The 25,530-nt window shown below is 38.4% G+C and overlaps 1 protein-coding gene across 2 annotated transcripts; it reads left to right on the top strand.

Moving 5' to 3' along the window:
- Nucleotides 1-21,320: 21,320 nt before the first annotated feature.
- On the top strand, nucleotides 21,321-25,112 carry LOC118437343. Of its 2 annotated transcripts, none has more exons than XM_035856291.1 (6): nucleotides 21,321-21,459; nucleotides 21,925-21,986; nucleotides 22,685-23,431; nucleotides 23,793-24,246; nucleotides 24,716-24,834; nucleotides 24,913-25,112. In XM_035856291.1, the coding sequence occupies exons 2-6, from the start codon at nucleotides 21,933-21,935 to the stop codon at nucleotides 25,051-25,053; spliced, it is 1,515 nt and encodes a 504-aa protein (XP_035712184.1). In that variant the 5' UTR covers nucleotides 21,321-21,459; nucleotides 21,925-21,932; the 3' UTR covers nucleotides 25,054-25,112. The 2 variants fall into 2 exon arrangements, with proteins under 2 accessions (XP_035712184.1, XP_035712185.1); XM_035856292.1 differs by having other exon boundaries at nucleotides 21,329-21,459; nucleotides 21,925-21,990.
- Nucleotides 25,113-25,530: the final 418 nt, after the last annotated feature.

The raw sequence follows: 25,530 nt of genomic DNA, 5'->3' as shown, positions 1-25,530 counted from the left end.
CAGTTAATTATCTTACTTGTTATAATAAACTGACAACGGATGACGGAAAATTACTTATTAAAAAACCTACAGTGCAGACTCCATATAGCCCGAGTCAGGAACAGAGTCCTTGGCTCGATAAGTCCGCTTCTTGTCCGAATTGAAATACATACTAAAGCTTGATATAGTCCAGAAGTGGTTTTTAGCCTCCATGTCAAATTTCACCTCGATATGAAGATTTCGAAAAATCAGTATGGGTCACCCCCCAGGGTCAGTCTGGTTGCATTTTGCAAACTTTTAACTTCATATTACTTCATGAGAAGCCATTAAGTATCACCGTGCTGGATTTCATCTTTTTAAAGCAATTTCTAAAAATCGGTATGGGTCACCCCATAGGCTCGCTCCAGATAAAAATTTTACAAATGTCATTTCATATTCTTCCATTAAGACCCACACGTAACCTGTGTACCAAATTTCAGCTCGATATGACGATTTTGAAAAATCGGTATGGGTCACCCTCCAGGGTCCCTCAAGATGAAAATTTTTCCAACTTGAAGTCATTTTTATCTATTAGGAGGCATTAGCAACCTCTGTACCAAATTTCAGCTTTCTACGATAATTTTGAAATTTTGGTGCATAATACCCCACCCACTCCGATGACCCCCACGGGTCAACCACTTGGCCGATTTCGCCCATCTTCGAACTCGTTTCCTAACTTTGTCCAATATACCTTTGGTAAAAATTTCAAGTCGATCGGTTCAGCCGTTTTGGCTCTATCGTGCCGGACAGACAGACAGACAGACGGACGGACGGACATGACGGTTCCATAAGCCCTGACTCGGGCTAAAAATGTACAAAGGTATTTATTCGCAGTAAAAGGACATTTAACATGTACGAGGTTAACTCAAAAAGTTTTCAAAAATATGTTTCGAAGCTAACTCGTAGTGTATTTACATATTTATACTCTCATATTTTTTAAGTTATTAGTGCCGTTACATAAAAAAATTGTGCTGGAATAAATGAATAAAATAAATTTTACAGATATGAACTTGTACATATCTGTATCTTATACATATCCAAATTCCAGCTAAACAATTAGTAAAACGTACTGTTGTGGTAATGAAAATTTACCACTCAGGAACAAATTATTGCCAATCCGGTAGGAAGTTTATTACCAGGTCAATACCAGCACGAAGTATCTATTTGACACTACCAGATTTTTAACAATGTATGTACATGCACACTAACCTGTATGTAATTACCTGTATTTTAAGACCTAAGAAGAATACTATGCATGAACCCTTTCTTCATCGAAACTCAGAATTCTATTCATAACTCTAAAATCCAGTCCAAATTCCAGCGTAAAAATAAGCAAGATGCGGCGGAGCGTGCAAAGCACGCGTTACAGCGGTTTACCCATAAGAAAGGTAATCTTATCTGATTCCCCTTACTTTCCTGGGTAATAAATAATATGTAGTAAAGAAAATTAAAGAAGAAATTAAAGAAACTTATTGTTTAAAGAAAATTAAGGATACCGACAAACAGAAAAAGTGGGACATAAACCACAGAAAAGATGGATGCCCCTCTGGAAAGGGACGCTGACTTGTCCAGTCCTCCTTCCAAAAATATTTAGGTCGTTGCCAGACTCTCGTCATACAAAGACACGCGTTTTTATATATTCAAAATTTAAAAAAAGTCGACGAATATTTACATCATTTGTTTTAATTAGTGCAACCGGAGTATTAATAATTGCTAACTAAAGGTAAGTAAATACCATTTGGCAAGGGTAAGCTCAACAAATATTTATTACTTTATTATTAACTGAGCGATTTCGGTATTAGAATCAATTATAAACTTAAAGGTAAATATATTTATGTACCTAAATGTGTCGTCTTTAAATAACTGATTCGCAAATTAACTTATCTAACTATAACCAAATTTCTCACATCCTTTGATTACCAACCTACATACATATTTATCATCATGTAACATATTAAATTGGTACACGTTTACCATAAAAAATGTTGAACTTTGATCCCAAACTAATGCAATGAAGCTGCATGATTTTTTATCCATAATTTTTTTACGCATAAGAATTTGAGGTGAACCAAAACCTCGAGTAACAATAGATTTGCAAATAAATAATCAATATTTAATGCATATTTTATGTTTTACCTTGCAGCGTAAAATCGATCCAGGTTACTTAATAGGACGCAATCATCTTCAGAAGTGACAGTTTAGCTTACAAAGGTAAATAAATATGTAATTTACTTAGCTGATTAACAAAATACATACATACCTAGTTTACTATTTCATGCATGTACATACTATTGATTGTTAATTTTAGGTGAGTACTACGCATTCAATCAATAAAATGGATAACGTTGCGGATTTCAGTGATAAAAATGGAAACATCATGAACTCAAACAACGTATGTTTCAATGCTGAAAACGCCATGTCGAAAGCTGTCAGGAATCCAGTGGTGAGTTGCCCTTTTCTGTAATGCTTATTTGTCTTATATAACTTATCTCGGACGGGATGCTGATCTCATAAGTACAGATTGCACCTAGTCTACATATGTATGTGCAAATTTTCACGATTTCATTTAAAAGACGAACACATATTTATTTCGATTACATAGTTTCCAGTTTTCAAGTTTGTTGACGAAAAAGCCGAAATATTCACTTTTAACATTGGTCTCGGTTCAAAAATTCTTGACGAAAAAGTAGAAAAGATCAACTTTTTATCGGTAAAATATCAAAGAAATGTAAACCTTTTTTTGACAAGGTTTGGGGTCAGGACAGTATTTTTATATATACACGTACAAACATGTAAATATACGGGAAATCAAATATTTTACAAATTTGTACATTTAGACTTCCATATCAATCATTTACTAAAATCTCCAACAAATAATTGATTGGCTCGCCCATTTAATCAAACAATTCTAAATTCTGCGCCAGATCCTCGACGCCATCTTCGCCAAGCTTGACCTTCCCGATCTGAAGAAATCTCGTCTCGTCTGCCGTGACTGGAACGACGTGGCCTCTATCTTACTAGGAAAACGGGCTTATCTCCACGTCAACAAGGTTTCTATCTCCAGTGATGACGTGGTGCCGCCGCCCCCTGTCCACGACACACTGCTCCGAAGCCTCCTCATCTGCAGCCGGTTCGACCGCTTTTCTCAGTCAAACCAGGAGAAGGCCGACATTATTAGAAAATCTCTCACACAAGTTTCTCAACTTACTAGTGAAATCAAATTTATCGCCATCCAGAAGGAATTTGTCCCCGCTTTCCTTGAAGGGATAAGAAGCTTAGGGTCCACAAAAATCGAAAAGATTGACCTCTTAGGCGAATGGCTTCCCGACCCTGGGTACCCACTTCCGGTCGAAGCGTGCCAAAAACTCCCCCCACAACCCAGCTTGAAATCACTCAAGTTACAACTTTATTCAGAGTTTGGGCACGATGAAAAGACCGGATGTCATGAATTTCAACCTCTTCTCAAAATCTGGACCGATGCTGCCCCCAATTTGACCACGCTGGATGTCGCGGCGTCCCTCTGTCCGAATTTGGAGGGGTGTAAAAGCCTCAAAGTGCTGAAATTTGAATTTGTCACGCGTTATGAGCATTATCCCGAGTTTGATTTGGCCAAGGCGACCAAGATGCTGGGACAGGTGAAGGATTCGTTAATCGAGCTGGAATTGTGTCAGCCGATGGGGGACGATTCCATGAGTGAGGTAAGGTTTTAATTTAAGCATTTTACATAAGCTTTGAATAATAGTCGCGATAAAAAATGTTGAGAGGATGGCAAAGTAATTAGGTGAAATTTTAGCAATGGTAGGATAAATTTTTCACAATAGGTACATAGATTTCTGGCACATTGGTTGGACTAATTTTACGTTTACCGAATTGTTGTGTCATCTTCTCGTCTGCATCACATTGCGCAAATTTAGCCCAACTTTTATTTAGAGTGTGTATATGTAGGACTAAATAAAATAGTAATATGTAGCTCCTCATTTTGCAAAATTGAAAAATATATATATTGAAAACCATGTTGTACGAGTAGCTTTGCCATGTTTAGCAACTTATATACATAAATATGTTTCTATACTAAATTTGCGAAATCTGTATTTGCGACGGGTCTCGGGATTCGGTCAAGTACAAACTTAACGTTTCTAATCAGTTGTACCGTTATTTGTATCCATCGTAGATCCAAGCTATTAACGAGGGTCCCGTCATGTCGAAACTAACCACGCTCTCCATCCATGTCACGAATGTGTACCAAATTCGTAACTTTTTTGACGAAGACCACTTCCCCAAATTGAAAACCCTCTCTTTCAACAATGGATATTTGAAGTCGTCCGTTTTATCCCATCTAAAGCTATGGTGGCGACACAGAGGAGTTGCCTCTCTCTCGTTGACCATAAACTACTGGTCTTCGAAGGAGGAGAAAGAATTCTGGGACCACATGGTCCAAATATTTCCTGCCGTTAAGCAATTCGAATTGAAGATGTACGACGGACATTACATTCCCATGAAGAGGAGTATGGAGTCGTTCAAAACGTGGGATTTAGAAAGGGTCAAGGTTCTCATGGAATGCGTGTCAAAATCCTCCGTCTTGACTCAAGTCCTAAAAGCTGTGTCTACTTTGAAAGGTAAGATTCAAGTTAAATGAGCAGGGCTAGCAAAACCCCTGGTTTTTTTCTAGAAAACACAACCTTTTTCGGGGTTTTTCTGGTTTTTCTTAGTAAGGCAAATACCTAACAACTGAAAAAAATTACTAACAATGCGATGGTGTGAGCGACTAATCTCAGATTTTGATGCGACCACAACTATTTGATAGTATAACTCAATACAACCAATATTTGGATTTGCATTTTCTTGAATGCGCAATATTAAAAAAGATACGAAGGGTCAAAGTTGACAAAGACGCATGATTTTCACCATGCGGGAAGTCAGTAATTTTCACCCACACTCCTCCGCTCCGCTCGCTTTCATTCTGTTGGGGGTCAATTACACTCGCTTCATTTTTCGTTTCATCGGCTTCGCTTTCATTCATTCGAGATTTAAATTGTAGATAAATTCATGAGGCTGGACTAACATAACTTTCTAATAATTTAATTGGCTTAACTTCCGAATGGATTCCATAAATTTATTATCTGTAGCAAAGTCAATGCTCCATATAATACGTAATAAATATGATTATGAAGACAAAGCACCAAATGACGAAGAGGAAATAATTGCAGAGTTGCTTCTCGATAAACTTTGTGAGCTCATCCACGACTACGTTTTTGTTGAAGATGAAGTTCTTGATGAAGGTAACGTTTCCAAATATATAAAATTTATGTAATCAACATGTAACAGGGTTTATGAATTCTTAGATGAAAATGGGCTGCCTAGCAATGAATTATATGTCGACGATGATGGATCAAATATTGTTGATGACAAAGTAACACTAAATTACAAACAGAGAGCGATGGCTGAATTCGAACAACACCCGAAATGGAAATTTCGAACTTTTAAGAAACGGTTCTCAAAAGTAAAGTATCCATCCTACATTAAAAACTGGAAGAGGCAAATTGCAATGGGTAGGTCAAACGTAGTCGCATGTCAATAAAATTCATTTAGCCAAAGTACATTAATCAATTTTTCAGGAGGATCAAGATTCACAATTTTAAAGGAAATTGAAGAGTTTGTGATTTCCCAATTTCGTGATGCAAGAGATAAATTTTTATCCGTTCACACCATTGACATAAGGCGATGGGCTCTTATAAAAGCTAGGGAATATCCTGGCTTGAAGTTTAAAGCGTGTGATTCGTGGATCGGCGTATTAAAAAGAAGAAACCGGATATCATCTCGAAAGATTCAGAAGTTTGTGAAGCGCTCATCCGTAAAAGATATGGATAAAATCCTTGAAGATGCTGCAAAATTCCGACAGGAAGTAAATGCAATGATCCCACTTTATGAACCAGGCAATATCTGGAATACCGACCAGACGGGATTTAAGTATGAAATTGTCTCCAATCGAACTCTAACTTCTAAAGGTGAAAGAAAAACTCTTGGAACGTCGTATTCGCCGAAAAATAAAGCCACCCACTCTTATACCGTACAGTATGTTGTTTCGTACGATGGATCCATAATTCCTCAAGTCTATGTCTGTTTACAGGTACGTATGCAATGACCAGCTCATTAGAAGTTGAATGTGAAAATCAGAAAATTAATTAAAGTTTCATTCACGTAGGAAATTGGTGGAATTTTAGGTCCAGTTGTGGAAAAAAACCTCTTTACGGCACCGAACCTTATTGTCTCCGCAAGCAGGTCTGGTAAATTAAGTACAGTTTTGGTTGAGGATTTCCTAGATAAAATTGTTGTTCCTCATGCTCAATATAACCAAATCCTGTATCTACTCGACAACTGGACGGCCCAAACTAACGAAGACCTTTACGAGAGCCGATTTGGACGTAGTCCGACTTATGATTTTTGGGTAATGTTTGTTCCAGAAAGTTGCACTGACCTGTGTCAACCCCTTGACACATATTTTCATCGCCAACTTAAGTATATAGTTAAGCAGTTTTATTTTTACGAATCGTTACATGAACCTGGCGAATCCTCATACTTATGTACTCGCAACGGAGTTTTGAAATTGCATTCGCTTGTTCACTTCGTTTTAAGCGCTCCTGTTTTTGTCCCGATGATTCGTTATTGTTGGTATTCTAGTGGGTTATGGGCGGATGGAGGAAAGCCATTATTCAAAAATGTTAGTGAAGTATGTTTCAAACCACGTGCAACTGATTGCAGTTTAATGATATGCGACAATGACGCATTTATAAAATGCAGCTGGTGTGATTTGTCTTTCTGTTTTAATGACTTCTATCACAAAAATCATATGCTAACTTGTGTAAAAAATCCGTTTGAAAATTAAATGCAATAAATGTTTGTCCACTTATTCATAATACTTGACTATTTACTAAACACAAAGCGAAGTTATGTTAGTAATGAAAAGTGCAAGCGAGAAAGCGGCATTGTGACGAAACGAGTCAGCGTGGAAACGAGTGGAGCGGAGGAGTGACGGTGAAAATTTCTGACCAGCCGCACGGTGAAAATCATGCGTTTTTATCAACTTTGACCCTTCGTATATTTTTTAATATTGCGCATTCAAGAAAATGCAAAACCAAATGTTGGTTGTATTGACTAACACTATCAAATAGTGGTGGTCGGATTGAAATCTGAGATTAGTCGCTGACACCTTCGCATTGTAAGTACGCATTTACCCCACCCCAAAAAAGTGACCCCTTGCGATATCTCAGTCATGTCTCAACCGATTTTGATGAAATTTTGCACAGATCATTGTTACAGAATTTAGAAACGATCTGCGAATCGATTTGGTGAATTTGTAATTTTTACTCGACTTATGAGCAAAAATGTGCTCTTGAAACCACCTTTTGATTTTTAGTTAATTACCGGAGCATAATATGTCCAATATCAATTGCAAACATTTTAGATCTAGTTATTACGCAAATTTTGATATAAATATGACCAAAATTGGTTAGAAAACGACATAGTTAATCAAGTTTGAAATCTAAAAACTGGATAGAAATTGTGGTAAAAAATTAAATGCCGTTGACAACCATCCATGCTTAAAAATTAACAATTGGTAGGATAACAGTTATAGTTGCACCGAAGCCTCGCTAAGATTTCCCTTTTTAGGGACCTTTACTTGTTATAAATTATAGGGCAGGTTGAAACAAATCCCGAAAATTACATAGGTATGTAACTTGATTAAACTAATTTAATATTCGAATTCAGAATAAATTTTCTGTATTTCCATTGACTCTGATTTTAAAGTTAAAGTCCATGCATAACAAGTAAACCAGAAATAAAACCAGAAATGCATATTTATATATGCAATAATCAAGTCGCACACAAAATGCTTAAAATACGGTATCATATCTCCCACCTCTTGCGTGCCATAATTTATGGACGGCCCCATACGACTATTATGTATGAAGCTAGACCCCTTAATTTTTGTTTTTATTCTCGACCCATTTTGGGATAAGGGTACGGAGAAATAATGAATATCCTCAATATTAATAAACCCTTCTAATAATACTTTTAGGAGTTAAAAGTGTCATCTTCCTGGACGTTGAGGTCACGAAGAATAAATTTTCTCCCCACATTCAACACCTAATTTTGCACAGTAGAGGCTTTAAAAGCGTAGTAATCTCGGGGACTGAGGTAAGCCAAATAAAATAATTTTTCAAAGATGAATTTGTGCTCTATTCACATTTCAAATATTTCAGATACCCAAAGTTGTGAACCTAATTCGACCCATGTTTGAAGCCAGTGGTGCACCCATTCATTTCATGGGAGGCGTATTTCTAAGTAGGGAATAATCATTAATTACTTTAAAATTACTCAAAAAAGCTTCCTATCTCAAACTATGTCGATTGGACACCTTGGTTTGAGTGATGATGAGAACAAACTTATAAGTGTGTAATCAAATGCCTAATATAAATAAACTGGACTATTTATTTATTAGCGTACTAAAACTAAGTGGCAATGGGAAACAGGAAATTAATTACAATAATTTAACTTATTTACTGGAAATATATAAACTTTAAGAGATTTATTAGCAATCAACTGGCAATTTTTCTTAGAAACGTGTTACGATGCTAACCAGTAATTTTTGTCCTTCAAAAGTCACCCATCTCGATTTCTGACTGATGATTTTCATGCATATCCAGTCATTCTCTTTCAAATTCATTTCCATTAAATTCATGAAAATTCGTTAAGAAACTACACGCTAAGAAACCCGGTAACTAAGTTTATTACCAGGCGGAGTATCTACGTGACTCCAGCGCATGGTAATTAATTTATTATTGAGTGGTAGAAAATTAGTTACCAACAGATAATATTTTCAAATTTCGCGACCGGGGTTATTACCGGTTTGGTAACAAAATGTCTACCACCCAATAATCAATTAATTACCATGCGCTAGAATCACATAGATACTCCTCCTGGTAATAACTTACAATGGAACCTTTTTTCAAGCTACACGAGATAAGCTTAGTGACTTATGCTAAAAAATCAAGCTAAAAATTAGAAATGACGTGGTACTTATCTTTCCGTTGAATGGGCACTTGGAGGTCAAATATTTGACGACAAAGTTCACAGTAGCGGCCTGTTTTTTCTCAAGCGGGCGAGCGGAAGAGTGAAAATTTTCTCCTTCGAGGTCACTCTCGCACGCTCGCACTTCATTCAATGCATATTATTTTTGACAAAATTTCACAATCTCGTAAATTGGTGCATACATTCGGATTCGTTATTACGGATCGGTGAACAGTAGGATTTTAAAAACCAAATATAAAATTATACGAATGTATATACCAATTTACGAGATTGTGAAATTTTGTCAAAAATAATATGCATTGAATGAAGTGCGAGTGTGCGAGAAGGGAGCGGAGTGACCTCGAAGGAGAAAATTTTCACTAAGCTTATCTCGTGTAGCTTGAAAAGAGGTTCCATTGTTAGTTACCGGGTTTCTTAGAGCATAGTAAAAAAAGGCGCAAGTTGTTTGCGTGTCCATTACTATCTTAACTTCTCCAAAGTATGAACTCTACTACACTCTTAGCAACTTGGTAACAAAACCCAGAATTTCGCTAACACCAACCGTCGGCGTCAACCTCAATTCCATTAAATGGTGTCAAAATGTTGTGAAAAAATGACACTGTGAAAGAAAAATGCGTTGACACCCTACCGGTATCAGCGATATATTCCTGCGGTGGTGTCGAATTTACACGGTACGATGTTACCGCAGTAAGCAAGACTTGGGCTTAACACAAAATTGTGTCAGTCTCTCCGTTGTGCACGGGTATGCTGGCCGGCCATTTTCCCTCCTCCTCTACGAAATAGTCAACAAAACAGATAAATTAATTGGTGTGTTTAATTGATTTTGAGGGGAAAAAATAGGTTTTTAATAAGTTTAACGACTACTAAGTACTTCCAATTTCTTGACTCAGGTGCGTGAATGTAAGTATCTAACACATTAATTTGCCCTCATTTACTTATATTATTTTATTTTGTGTATTTTTATTTTTGAAAACGTATTGTTTCCAGTGCAGCTAAAATTACACGCTGGACCCTACGAGGGAGCCAAAATTGACGAATAAGGATTTGTCCACCCAACAATCTACTTAATTATTATTTAATCTCTTGTTGTAAAGTTAATTTAACTTAAAGATTTACTCATATTTTAGGTCATCACCGTGTTAAATACATAAAAGCTTTCTCTGTAAAAGTGCATAAGGTATGAAGAAAAAATATTATTTAATTTATATGTGAGTGTAATAATTTATTACTTGTGAATATGTTTGAAATACTTGTTTAATTTTGAAGTGCTTAATATTATTGAATTTAAAATAAAATATTTGTTACTAAAAGTTGTGGTTCAGTTGTCACAATCCGGGGACGATTTCTCACCAGGTGGTGACATGCATATATTAAAATGAACATATATTGTTACCCAGCAGTGTCGAATCAACATAGCTGAGCACCACCTCTTTTCCATTCGCGGTGTTGCCATTGTCACAACGGGATGTTGGGTTGACACAGCAGCGGTGTGCAATATAATTGACACCGCGCTGTGTCAATTTGACACCAAACCGGTAGAGTCATATATAGACACCGGCATGGTGTCAATTCGGTGTCGATTTTTCTGTGAGTGCATGGTTAATCAACTCGTAAAACTACGGAATTTCTTGTCACAGAAATTACACTCGTGCTTCGCTGGACCGTGGCGAATTTCGTGACCGGCTAAATTTCCCTTGGAATAGCTTTTGTACTCGTACTTATCGCAGGAATGGATCCGCTCCTTATTCGCGACATGTTTCGCCTCCACGTGACGCCTCAAATCTGTCGGAGTGGCGAATCTTTCGTCGCAAAATGTGCAGACACAATTTCTCTGATTTTCATGCACAGTTCGGCCATTGCGACGAAGACCATTCCGGGTTACGAAGGTCTGCGGACAGAGGTTACACTTTGACCTGTTTTGGGTAGATTGTTCCAAATGGGTTTTCTGCAAAATTAGTTTGCAAAATTAATTTGCAAGCTTCCACCTAATTTTTCATACCTACCTCGTGACATTTCATGCTTCCCGGTTGGGCGAAACTTTTCCCACAAGTGGCGCAAGTGTACGGCTTCTCCGTCGTGTGGGTGGAAATGTGACTGTCAAGCTCACCTCTCGAGTTGAAGTCATCGCTGCAAAGTATGCACCGAAATCGGACCGGGTTCTCGGCATGTTTGGTATTCAGATGCCGCGAGAGGTGTCCCTTGTTCAGGTAGGTTTTCCCACAGCCTGAAAACCCGCATGGGAAACGAGGTCGTTCTTCCGTGCTGTGAACGGTTTTAAATCGAGATGTAAAGTGGTTAAGGTGGCAAACGCCACGTGACACGTGGCACAACTCGGTCGCTTCCGGTTGGAGTGAACGTGCCAAATGTGGCGAGATAAGGTGCCTTGGTTTTTCGAAATTTTGCCACAAATCTAGACAAGGCATGAATTGCACAGTTTGGATTGTAACTGGATTGATTGGACTGCCAGTGAGTCGTAAATGAGTTGGCCTTTAATTTACTATAGCTTTTAAAATTCTTTAGCAAAATTGAAATTTGAAGCGTTTTTGAACTCCCACATAAATTACTTAGGAATGAAATGGAATAAATATAAAATTTCAACTTTCTTATTTTTAAAGCAAACTGTACATGGGTCGTTAGTTATTTGATCCAAAAGTTATCAACTTGCAATTTGTTATTTCATATTGACAGTCCCGACATGCAAACGTATATTTCAGTTTTCGAATTTTCGCCGCGGTGGCGATTTTAGGCCTTCAACCTGTCCTTGGCGAAAAATTCCTGTGGGCGTAAAAAAAATCGTACACGGTCCGACCAAAGCTCATTTTTCTTCAAAACGCATGTCGTATCCGATAAAAAATATTAGAAGGTTCAAAAAAAATTATCCACGAAGTTTTTTTCGACGCCTCAAATTTGTTCACAAAAATAATGGTGACCTTTGACATTTGTGCGATATTAAAAATCGGCGACGAGGAAATTGTCCGTATATACTTTTGAGATTTTTGTGCGGAGTTTGAAATTTTAAAATTTACGCGATCATGTCGATATAAAAATTATGTCATCATAGCATTAAATTTGTTACATACTGTATGTATGTGGGTTCGTGTGGAGGAGAGGGAGGGGTTGCATTTTTCAACGTTTCTTGCAAGGGGTGAAAACTTGGCAAATTCCTAAATTGAAATAACCAACCATCCCTTGGGAACCATATCTACTTAAATCATGTCATAAATTTTGACCTTTTGTCATGAAATTCGCCCACAGAACATTTCAGTCATGACGAGAATACATAAATAATTATGCTGCCTGATTTATGACGCATTTGAACGATTTATTTATATGTAGTTGTGCGTTATTTGATATCAGACATTTTATTAAAAAATTACAAATTTTCACAACATATTTACATAGGTAATATATATTTAGTCAGACAACTTGGTTTTATTTTTATGTTATTTTATTTTATATTTTATGTCCATTAGATACAAATTGTGTTCAACTTTTCTAAACTGTGAACTCGAAAATGGAGGACCAAAATGGGAAAAGTGATGAACTTCTTGGCGCAGAAGTAACATTTATGATTCGCAGGGTTCTGCCGTTTTGCGTGAATGGCCAAATTGGATTTTGAGTGGGTCTTGAACTCGCACCTGTCGCAGAAATGGATCCGCTTTATTTATGGCATGTCTCCCTTCCACGTGACGCTTCAATATTGATGATTTGGAGAATCTCTTTCCACAAAATGGGCACGGATAATTCCTCTGATTTTCCTACTAATCTAATCAAATTGTCGATATTGGAAGGGAAATTTCCTACTAATTTGTTAATACCACGCCCATTAAAATTTCTCCTCGCTGAATTGACAAGAAGATCAAATTCATATCTGTCTTCTCTAGCTGACATATGTTTCGAATCTATAAAAACTGGTCCCCCTAAAATCAAGCAAGATTGTTGAGTTGTTTGTACATTAATGAAGACCTTATTAGTCTAATATTAACTCAACAATCTTGGTTGACCCATTGGGGGCTAGTTTTCATAGTCTCGAAATGACCACAAAGGTGATGCTAAAACCAGACTCCCAAAGATCACTGCAGGTCGTGGAGTTGTTTTTAGACTAATTAGGTCCCAATTAATCTATATTGAACTCATTGGCCCTGGAAATTTACAGGGGAATTAATTTATCCGCATCAAAATTTATATACATGAGACACTGACTATTTTATATCAGTGGAGCTATATTTAGCCATGTACAATCGCTCAAGCTTTTCAACTTATCATGAACCAACGAGAATGGACAGAGCATCCGGCGTGGCTTCCCCGTCCCTCGATCCTATTGGTATAGCGAGCGAAGGAGAGATACGGCAAATATTGTAAGCTAAATTTGGCTCGCGTTATTGCTCGCGGAGTTGAATCAACCAATCAGAGCGAGCGAGCCAACCAAGCCGCGTCACGCCGGCTTTGCTAAATTCCGAGATAAGGCTAAATGGACCAATCAGAGCGAGCGTCTCTAGAGCGTCTCTCTCCAAAAGCGACTTTTTGCCAAAACCTTCACTCTGCAAATTCAACTCCTCTCAGCAAGTCGCCTTTAAAAAAAAATCACGTCAAGTTTTTGTGTGAGTTTTTTTCTTAGAACCAAATAAATCTTTAAAATAAAATTTATTAGTTTGTTTTATGAAATAATACTAAAATAATATTAATTCTGTGTCCCCACAGTATCTTCGTCATCGTCCACTTCAAATTCCATTTCTTTCCGTCAGTCTTATCGTCGTTTTCTTTTACAAATATTCCATCATGGAGGTGGAACAATTAGTGCTACTCTCCTCGTTTGTGCACCATATGAAGGCGGCGTGCAGGAACGAGACGGAGCCTTTCTGGAAGTTCGAGTGTGTACAAGAACTTTGCGCCTTCGTCGAGGTGATCGCCCAGTTTGTCGCCCAAAACAGTGTCGAGTTGGTCCCGGGTATGTTTCGTGAGGGGAGGCAGGGCAAGTTGGATGTCACGCCCAATCACAAAAACTTGTACAACACGTTGGCCTCCACAAAAATCCCCTACTTTGAGACCAAGTGGAAAGGTCTGACCCCTAATGCCAAGCAGTCCCTCGTCAAACGTTTTGTTCGTCTCTGCTGTGGGGGTGCCAACACCCGGTTCTACGAGCAAGGGTGCAATGTGGCGTTGCTCGTGGTTCTTCTCTACAGGGCCAAAGGAGACTTGTGCGACGACGACTTCATCTTCAGAAGAGCCGCGTATTACGCAGATAAGTGGTACGGATACAAGTTGCCCCTGTGTGTCCTCGTCTTTGACGACGCCAAGCTGTCATACCTTCACGACTTTTTACCCCGCCTGCGACTCCCAACTGATCTCGGAGTCCAGAATGTCGTCCTTCCGCCCCCTAGCATCCAGAACCTCGTCCTGGAGAAGGCATATGTCCAGTCCAAATTCGAACTCAACAAATGCCAGACCGCCTTGGACGTCGAGTAGGCCAAGATCGAGAAGCTGCAGAGTGAGCGGGACAAGTTGGCCAACGTTTCGTCTGACCTGGGGAGCCAACTACGCGCGGTTCGGGATCGGGAGTTTGGAGCCAGTAGAATGCAACAATTTCACCAACAAATGATGGAGGCTCGTGTCGAGTTGAATGGCGTTCGTTTTTCCACCTTCGTAGCTACAGTTTTGGCTTCGGTCGACGAGCAGAAGTTGGCGAAATTTGTCGTTGAACATCCCGAGGAGTCGGAAATGGATCTGAGCAAGGAAGAAGACAACAAGATGAGTTGAGGAGGAGGAAGAGAAGCAGGAAGAAGAGAAGGAGGTCCAATCTGATCCCCATCAATCAGCTCGTCCTCCGTCAGCTAAAGTAGGGGCTCGTCAGTTTCCCAGCCGTCGCTGATTGCACAAATTTTAGATAAGAATTTTTCAGTCCAAGTCGACTTTTGTTTAGGATATAATTAATTAAATCAATTTTTATTTGGGGCGGTGTTGGACACACCGGGTGGTATGGAGGGTCCCCATCAATTATTAAATTCAATTTTTCTTTTCAATGCTTCGTATTTTAAATTATTAGTCTAAATCTTTGATTTTGGAACTCAATTATTATATTAGGGGCGGTGTAGGAGACACCGGGTGGTATGGAGGGTCCCCATCAAAAATTAAATTCAATCTGTTTCCCAAACATTCACATTATATTTGGTCATCATTCGACTGAGGAGGAGAGCGTCACCACCTGCCCTTCACAGATCTTGATGCCCTTTGGATATGTGGTAGGGTCCTATGAGTGTACTAAAACCCTGAAGTGGTTTGACTCCATGGCCACATTTGCGCCCGCCACACCCACTCAAAGGGATGAAAACCACAAAAGTTACCAACTTCAAAAATCCACCAAAAATCCAATTTTGCACGGATTTTGATAAAATTTGCATTTTTGTGATCCCAGATACTTGCCTGATAATATTCAATAGCAATCTCAACTTTTTTGAAATTTTCGAAATTTTCGAGCTGATGAACTATTCGAAAAAATTCAAAATTTCAAAAAAGTTGGGATATCTACTGGATATGATCACACAAGTACCTGGGATCACAAAAATGTATATTTTATCAAAATCCGAGCAAAATTGGATTTTTGGTGACATTTAAAGTACATGAAAACAGGGCTTTTTTCGTGTTTTTGGCGCCTTTGAGTGGGTGTGGCGGGCGCAAATGTGGCCATGGAGTCAAACCACTTCAGGGTTTTAGTACACTCATGGGACCCTACCACATATCCAAAGGGCATCGAGATCTGTGAAGGGCAGGTGGTGAAGCTCCCCTCCTGAGAAGGGTTACATATATTATTTTTTTAAAGAATAATTTATTTTAATACTGCCTGCACTACATGCCCAACTCTTTTCAGTAACAGGTTGAAATTTTTCGTTAGATCCCAGTAGTACCTCATAATCATGAACCCAGGCAAAAACTAGCTTAAGATTCATGCAATGGGGTTGTTGATTTCAATGTAGGTTACTTAGGAGCAAAATAGCTTATAAAAAACTGGAGAACGAGAAATTGCTTTTGGGGGACGTATTTTGCTGCTGGAATAATTTTAAATTTAAACGCTTCAAAAACTCAATTTCTGGTCACCCAGTTTTTAGGCCTTTTAAGATGGCCGTATAGATTTGTCACGATGTCTGTCTGTCCGTCCGTCTGTCCGTCTGTAGGCACGATAACTCTCTTTAAACAAAAGCTCTCGAGTTGAAATTTTGCATGCTTCAACTTCTGGCAAAAAGTAAGGATGAGTTCGGAGATGGGCATGATCGGTCAAGTGGTTGGCCGGTGGGGGTCATTTTCACCCAAATGTGTTGCCATTAACTACCAAGACGTTATTAATGCTATCTTAAAAGGCCCCGCAAAGTTGCTTGGAGTAGGTTTTTATAAGCTACTCTAAATGACCTACATTGAACTCAACATCCCCGTTGGATGTACCCCGAGCTAGTTTTTTGGGTTGGTTAACAACCTTTTGACCAACAATGTACACTGTTTTCCCCAGTCTCAGCTTTCCTCCCACTCACCACAATCTCCAAAATTTGGTGCTCCGTCTCAACTGACCTCCTGCACCTCACAATCCCCAAAATTAGGCCCTTCCACACAACACAATGACCAGAAGTCTCGTGTCAATTGAGCTATTACACACCACAATTCCCAAAATTGTGGACTGTCACCGAGTCTCAATTTCCTTACACACCCCACAATGACCAATATTGTGGTAAGTTTCTCGTCTCACTTTCGTCACAAAACCTACACTGACCAATATTATGGTCTGTTTTCCGTCTCACTTTCCTCTCACTCACCACAACCTCCAAAATTGGGTCCTGTTACCCATCTCAATTTCCTCAACAAACCAAAAGAACCTAAATTGTGGACTGTCACCGGGTCCCACTTTCCTCAACAACCCACAATCCCCAAAATTGTGGACTGTCACCGAGTCTCAATTGAGCCATTAGCAATAACCAAAATTATGTACTCTCACCCGTGTTAGTTCACCTCCCACACCTCACAATAAACAAAATTGTGAACTTTCATTAAGTCTCACTTTCCTCAACACCCCACAATGACACATATTTGATTCTGTTTCTCGTCTAATTGATCTCCTACAATGACCAGTATTTGGCCCAGTTTAGACTAGACTGACCTCCCACACCCCCCAATCCCTAGAATTGGGACCTGTCACACGTCATACTTTCCTCAACACACCCAAATCGATTTGGGTGTGTGCAATCCCCAGACTTGTGAACTGTCTCGCACCTCTATTTCCTCACACACCCCCACAATCCCCAAAATTGTGGACTCTCACCGATTGTCACTTTTCTATACACACCACAATGACCAAAATTATGTACTCTTTCCCGTCTCAATTGACATTCCACACATCACAATCCCAAGAATTTGGCCCTATTATGTCTCAATTTCCTCACACACACACCACAATCCCCAAAATTGTGGACTGCTTCCCGTCTCGACTGACCTCCAACACACTACAATCCCCAAATATGTGGACTCTCACTCCTCCTCCGCGTCCCACTTTACCTCCCACACACCGCAGTAAACAAAATTGTGGATGTAATGAAGTTTCACTTTCCTCAGCACCCCACAATGACCACCATTGGGTACTGTCACCCATCTCACTGCACGTCACGCACTTGTACATCAGCATATCAGTCCGATTTTGGAAAATTTCGACTTGCGATGGTGTATCTACGCCTATTGTCATCAATTTCAGCCGTCGACATCAGCGATGGGAGGAACTCCGGTAAAAATTCCAGTTACTATTCACGAATTTTGATTGTATTGTAACATGAAACGGGTCGAGATGAGTTGCTGTTGCTTAAAACTATGTAATCTACTTCATACGTATCAATGATACGTATGATACGGTATCATAAGTAAAGATGCCATTGATTATGAACCACATTGAAAATTTTCCACACCACAACAGAGAAGAACATAGATTGTAGATTAGCTTTATCAGACTTAACGTTGGATTAGGTGACTCATCGCCTGTGACGTGACAGGTCTAAAAATCTGAACATTTTTACGCATTTCTCCGTTCTGGGAATTTAACACAATCGTTCAGATATCTCTCCGAGGTAATGGAGGCTGTGGTCACGAACAGCTTTGTTACGTCCCCCAATGAGTCCAATGCTTGCCCGATTATGTGCTTTGTAGGGAATTTTGACTTCGGCGTGTATTTGAAGGAATCTTTAAACGTTTTTCTATTTTTTCCACCATAAGCTCAAATGTCGGGGCAACCTGAGACATTTGGCGCTATATGTGGAACATATAGTATGTTGTCAGGCACTCTTATGGGAAATGTCGGGGGCTCGTACAAAAAAACGGTTGGGCGTAAAGAGATGCCGTAAAGTGCATTAGATGCCTCTCGAAAAGTTTTAAAATGACTTTTTTCTAATTCATGGTATCTTGAACCATTTTCAAGAAATTCAATAAAAACCGATTTTTCGGTTTCGAAATCATAAATGTTTCGCTGAATGAATTGGGTGCATAACACAAAGTTGTATGTAATAGCAAATATGTTCATAACCGCATTATCTATAATATTTACTCGAAAATTTTTTCGAAATAATGCTAGGTACAGGCGGTAAGTTCAAATTTCCGAAAAATTTTGCAATTTCGGCTACCAATTTCTCCACTGAGCTACAGCCTAGACGATACATTTTGGTAACCTAAACTAAACGGGATCGTATTGGGGAAGGTCCCGGCTAGTGCCCTCGACTGATTGACTTTTTCGAAATAAGCCTTGGTTTTTAAGATATGGCGCGATTTCTAAAATTAAAATCCATAACTCATATTTGGTATGAAAAAATAGAAATTTTCAGCGGTTTTGCCGCATAGCTTGTCTTATAAGTACATGAGTAGTACTTCTTCCCAGGGACTTCATCTGGATCAGTCAAGCACTTGGTCTCATCATCCATGACCAGAATCAGGCGCATGTTTTGCTTGACTCGTTTTTCAGCAATCCGCCGAGAGTTGGGCTTTGCTCTTTTTTGCTGACCTTGGTTGTACTTTGGTGCAGGTGTCGCCTTATAGGATTTGACCCCCAACTTCGTGGCTTTAATGTCATGTAAACTTAATTTGACTCGTATCATATCTTTGTTTTGATTATTGATGAATTTTGTTTAATGGGATCTGATTACTGTCTGACTTGTCGCTAGTTATGTACACGTTTGTATATTTGTAGTTATGTATGATATGTGCCCTTGTTACTATGACGGTTAACTTGTGTCTCCTATTACGACTTTACTGAGGGTAGTCCACATCCGTGAAAACAATTTTGACCTTTAATATCTTTGGCGCTAGTAGAAATTTTGAATTGAATTTTTTACAATTTGTTCACCTTATAGTCAGCATTATGGGTGCAAAATTTCAATTCGCTAGTCTAAATGGCGCCAGAGATATATCCATACGAATAAATAGTTCTGTTCCAAAACTTTCCAAAACTGCATCAATTTTAAGTTTCAGAATATTTTTAAAACCTCTAGAATTGTGAATTGTTTATGGAATTTTATGTGGGTGGTATGAAATTTTTTTTAATTCATTGCATACCAGGTGGATTTGAAAAAAAAGCGTGAATAAAGTTTGTTTTCGTATTAAATGGAATTTTATAAATCACAATAGCTGAGATGTTTTCATGTTTATTATTTTAGTAGCTAGAGGAGACATTACTGAGCTGAAATGACGGATATGTTCAATAGCTTTTCGCGTCGATTTCATCGAATTAAATAAAAAAATTGCAAGTGATATTGTGGATACAAGGATAAATGTAACATACAATTTTTTTAATTATGTGCAACCACGCCCCTTATAATATTTGAAGAAAATTTGGAAAAATAAGAAAGTCAATATACATTATGTAGAACAAGAGTTAGACCTATACTTGCATTTGACATTTGACTTCCCCCTTGAATACGAACATTTTGATGCATCACGAGTTTCAAAATTCGAAAATTGGCGGTTTTTTGACCTACACATAAATCTTTAAATTACTCAAGGTACCAGCGTTTCCCTTCGGGCAACCAAAGGCCAGAGTTTTCTACTTGGGAAGAGCTATATTTTTAGCTTTTGTTGCCCGAAGGGAAACGCTGGTACCTTGAGTAATTTGGGGTCAAAGTTTCTGAGGGAGTGGCTTATACGGCAAGTACCGTAACAAACGAGGGCCAATGATATACCAACATTTAAGTTTTTTTGTAATTTGATAAGCCAACATTTAAGTAACCCAGTATAGTTAATTAAATATGACGCATGATTGAGTGAGCGAAAAAAGCGACACGGATACGACACTGACGCGCGATTGTGGTTGATACCCACCAGAACCCGAGTTTAACACTTTCTCTCGCGAAATATGGAAAAGGCTTTTGTGGAACATTTGGTCTGGTTTTCCTCTACTGATGGTAATGCAAACAGATTGTGTACTATAAATGTTTAATTTCGTGTAATGGAGGTACTTGGGAAAAATTAGCGAAATTTTGAAAAATTGGGGGCTGTTATATCTTTTACTCTGAAAATCTACCCAGCAATTTTTTTATCAAAATTTAAACTGCATTGTGTACTACAGACATGGGCTCACATAATTTGCTATTTCCTGACATTTCTAGCCTATCAGGAACTGCTCAATGTCCTTTCATCGGGTAATTTATGTCTGGAACAAAAAAATTCATCATTGTTTTACTTTGGGGTTAGTTGAAGGTCTGCTTTTTACACTAGAAAATTGAAATTTTGCATCTACAATACCAACGCTAGTGCCTATTAATTCACAAAATTTCAAGTTGAAATTACCACCAGTGTCAAAGATATTAAAGGTCGAAATCGTTTTCACGGATGCGGACAACCCTCAGTTGAAGCCTTACATGAACGTTTTCTTGATCCACACTTCTATTCTGGGAATTTTATTCCCAAATTTATACCTGAACCCAAACTCGGGCTTCAAAATATGTAAAAATATGTGACACACTGTGCAAAGCACACTTTATCGTTCTTTACAGGTAGTCTTACCGGATAATCGTAATTTTCTAGGGTAGAAAATACGTGTCATACATATATAATTAACTAGTCGAGAAAAGAGAGATGCGAACGAAGAGAAAAAAAACTGAGGCATACAATGTTTGCGTGTCCTTTTAGAAAGGGTCCCTTTCAAAGGGACACTGACTTGTTCTGACTTCCTTGCATAAATTAGTTCTGTCGTTACTTAACCCTCCTCGTGTAAAGACGTGTCTGTTCAGGTGTCTCTAAAATAAGTAAAAAGTTACTAAATTGCATAAATTTGCATTTGTAATATCAACCAATTAAACGATTTAACGTGTTCGATCAACTAAATAACTACAAATTTAGGTATGTGTTTACAAAATATAATAAATATTTAATGTGTATTTTAAATGTTGCGGTACAGCATAAAATTGACACAAGGTATCTAAAAGGACACGGTCATATTTAAAAATTGTGCAATTTTTCTTCAGGTAAATATGTATGTACATAAATGGTAACGTATACAATTTACCAATATTTTCAGTTTTTGTCATTTTATGCACATAGATATGCATTTTTCCTAAGATTAGGGTGCAAATTTCATACTTTGTGTTGATCTATGTTGCTATTTATCGGTGGAAACGATACTCAGAATTGTCGGCAGGGTTTTAGTGACACAAATCTGCACAACATGAAATTGACAAATTTTTATAGAGAAGAGAGAAGCTTTCCAAATTTTAGTAAATGCTGTTGCTATCTTAATTTTTATCGTAAAAATTAAAATTTTTCTTTTTCGAGAGATTTTATTTTATTATATTCGTTTAATTTCAGTCTCGAAAATGGCACGCGACAACGCTAACGACACCATGGCGAAAGCTTTCGGGAATCCGTTGGTCGGTAAATCTCTAATTTATTTTTGAATTAAATTTCTTCTCGTCTACGATAAAGGCATTATAAAATTACACCCGATAGCAATTCATTAAAATTATTACGATTTCCTGCAAAAGACGAATATTTATGTCCCCAATTTTTTAATTTTTCATGAGAAGCACGAAAAATTCAGTCTTTGATACCTAATGATTGGATGTCGGGGAAGATTCTAAAATTTTACAAGAAAAATTGCAAAAGTAGCAAAAAAAATCAATATTTTATCATACAGTTTTCCATAAGAAGTGCTCTTAATTTTCAGAAATTTTGAAATCAGGGCAATTAAATAATCTATGTATACATCTATAGGGTGGTTTAAATGTCAGATTACAATGGAAAATTTTTCCATGGGAAAAATTCGCAAATCACCATTAGTTACCGAAATTTTGCCTCTTAAATTCAATATTTTAAGAATTTTGTCCTCAGTGTTCCATAAGTTTTGATAAAAATTAATAAAAAATCTCAATCCTAATTCCGTAACTCATAGAAATTTACGAATTTTTACCATTGAAAAATCTTCCATTGTAACCTGACATTTAAACCACCCTGTATGTAAAAATTTCAATATTTCCTATCTTGATCAACCTCTTGCAAACATTAAAATCAGTTACAAATAATTCATTCGTTCGACCCATTAACCCCCAAAAAATTAAATTTCCACCAGATTCTCGACTCCACCTTCACCAAACTCGACCTCCCCGACCTGAAAACGTCTCGCCTCGTCTGCCGCGACTGGAACGACGTCGGCGTCACTGTCCTAGCAAAACGAGCTTTTCTCCAGGTCAACAAGCTTTTTTCCTGCAATTTTGACGAGGTGCCTCCCGTCGCCGACGCACTGATGCGATGTCTCCTCATCTCGGACAAATTTGACCCATCCATCCGCTCAAAGAAGGAGGAGATTCAAGTTATTACCAAATCTCTAACTCAAGTATCCGAATTAACCCGAGAAATTAAATTGGTCGCCGCTCAGAAGGAATTTATCCCGGCTTTCCTCGAAGGAATAAGGACCCTGGGGTCCACCAAAGTCCAACGCGTTGACATCATCAGCGACAAGCTGTACAAAATCCCGGCCGAAGCGTGTCGAAAACTCCCCCCGCAACCCAGCCTTACCTCCCTCGGGGTAAACCTTCTTCCAAAAGGGCTGCCCCCCAGAACCTCCAGCTACCAGCAGGAGTTTCTTGTCAAAATTTTGCTCGAGGCTGCCCCCAACCTGACCACGCTGGACGTCGCGGCGTCCCTCTATCCGAATTTGGAGGGGTGTAAAAGCCTCAAAGTGCTAAAATTTGAATGCATGGCGCACCTGATGGATTACCGTCGTAACCGTAATTTGGCCAAGCTGACGGACATGCTGGCACACGTGAAGGATTCCTTGATCGAGCTGGAATTGAATATTTGGGAATCCACGGAGAAGGTAAGGTTTTAATTTTACTCAACTTAATTTTCATCGCACTTGCCAAGTGTAAAAAAATTTGGGGAATCATGCAAAAAATGAAAAGATAGATTACTCGAAAGATTTCTCAAAATTTCCTTTAAAGCCGGTCTAGCCAAATTGTGCAGGTTTTTGGTCTCGTTTTTTTAACATAAGGCACGAATTTAATCCGATATTAATAGTCTTAATTCCTCGGAAATTTTTTTGAGCGATTATTTCGTTTTTTGAAAAATTATGTAGCTAAACATCTGCCAAGAAACCGTTCAGATTTTTTTTACTATTAATATTGGCTGAACAGAATTTTTTAGAAATATATATTTAACTATTTTTTTGTATTCAACAGATGAAATCCGTTACTGGAGGTCCCGTCATGTCGAAACTTACCACGCTCTCAATCCATCCCACAGATGCGAACGAAATTCTTGACTTTTTTGATGAAGACCACTTTCCAAAATTAAAAACCCTCCGAGTCCACGACATCGGTGGAGATTCATCTTTTTTGTCCTTCTTAAACTTATGGAGGAGACACAGCGGAGTTCAATCTCTCGCGTTGACCATGAATTCATTTGAAGGCTGGGAAGATATGGAATTCGGGGAAAAAATTGTGGATTTGTTTCCCACCGTGAAGGAATTCAAGTTGGCCTTGGAGGACATACATTTTACTGCGATTCCCGCCGTCAGCAATATCATCGAACCTTTCAAAACGTGGGATTTGGAAGGAGTCAGCGTGCACGTGGATGGGGTGACCCAAACCTCCGTGCTGGTGGACGTCCTTAAAGCGATGTCCGGTTTGAAAGGTAGATTTTCAGCCATTATAAAATTATTAAGTAGTGTCAGCTAAATACTTAATGTGATCGTTTTGTCCGTCCGTAAGCAGGACGGACGGACGGACAAATTCAAATGAATGATGACAAACCTTATCAAACGCCATTTTGGACATTGTATTTTTAATGTTTAGTGCTCGGTCGAGTTCGAAAACGGGGTCAAAATTAAATTTAACCTTAATTTTTATACGGGGTGTCATTTTAAAGGACATTTAGCCCTGAAGTCAACCATGTGAAAATTTTGCCCTTCTCACCGTGACCAAGAGGTCACAGAAAATGCATAAAGATCAGATGGGGTGTCATTAATTTCACCCGCAATTCAATATTTTTGACCTCATTACCATGAAGAAGAAGTCAAATATTTAGAACTCTACTACTTTTACTTATCTGGAGGGTTTGTTTAATTGATTATAATATTAATGAAAGGCCGTAATTATTTCAGGAGTTAAAAGTGCCCGGTTCTCAGATACCTACGTCAACGAGAGCAACTTTTCTCCCCACGTTCAAGACCTCATCTTACGCAGTAGAGAATATCAACGCGTAGAAATCTCGGGACGTGTGGTAAGCCCAGCACTTGTGATCATTCAAAATTTTATGTATAAATTTTTACAACATTCGACTTTCTAATAATTTATGTAGGTACCGGAAATTGTGAAACGATTTCAACTCATTTTTGAAGCCAGTGGTGCACCCATTCATTTCACGGGAGGTGTGGCTAACGGATTTGGAGCCCAACAGATAAACTATCGTGCTTTGTGTAATCTTTTGAATGGATTTTGACTTGATTTTTACAGTATGGCAAACTATTTTGCCGGAATTTTTTAATAAATAATTTTGAATGCCGAAATAAATTTAGTAATCATTAATTCAGCCATAAGTCGTTGATTAATTCAACAACCTGTCCCATTTTTACGGCTAATTTAATGTTTCCTATTGTTGAGACAAGAATTAATTTTCTGTAATCCTTTATTATAGGGTGAAACCCTATTATGGATGTGCCTTGTCCGTCCGTCTGTCTGTCTGTCTGTCCGTTCGTGCTCTAACTATTGAACGGATTCGAATTTCGATATGCGGTTTTCGCCATCGTGTTTCTAATTTTAAAAGTACGGACAAGTTCGAAGATGGGCATTGTAGGTCGTAAGGTCACGTCGCCACGGCGACGACGCCAACGTTCAAAGATGTCGAATTTTTTGTTTCGACCGTTTTAGACGTATTTTGGGGCGGGGATTTCAAAAATCGACATGGTTTTGACGTGCG

The sequence above is a fragment of the Folsomia candida genome, unplaced genomic scaffold (genome assembly GCF_002217175.1).
Source record: "Folsomia candida strain VU population unplaced genomic scaffold, ASM221717v1 Fcan01_Sc013, whole genome shotgun sequence".
Taxonomy (NCBI): Eukaryota; Metazoa; Arthropoda; class Collembola; order Entomobryomorpha; family Isotomidae; genus Folsomia; species Folsomia candida.
Note: the sequence above shows the minus strand (reverse complement) of the source record. Positions and strands in the feature narration are given on the sequence as shown.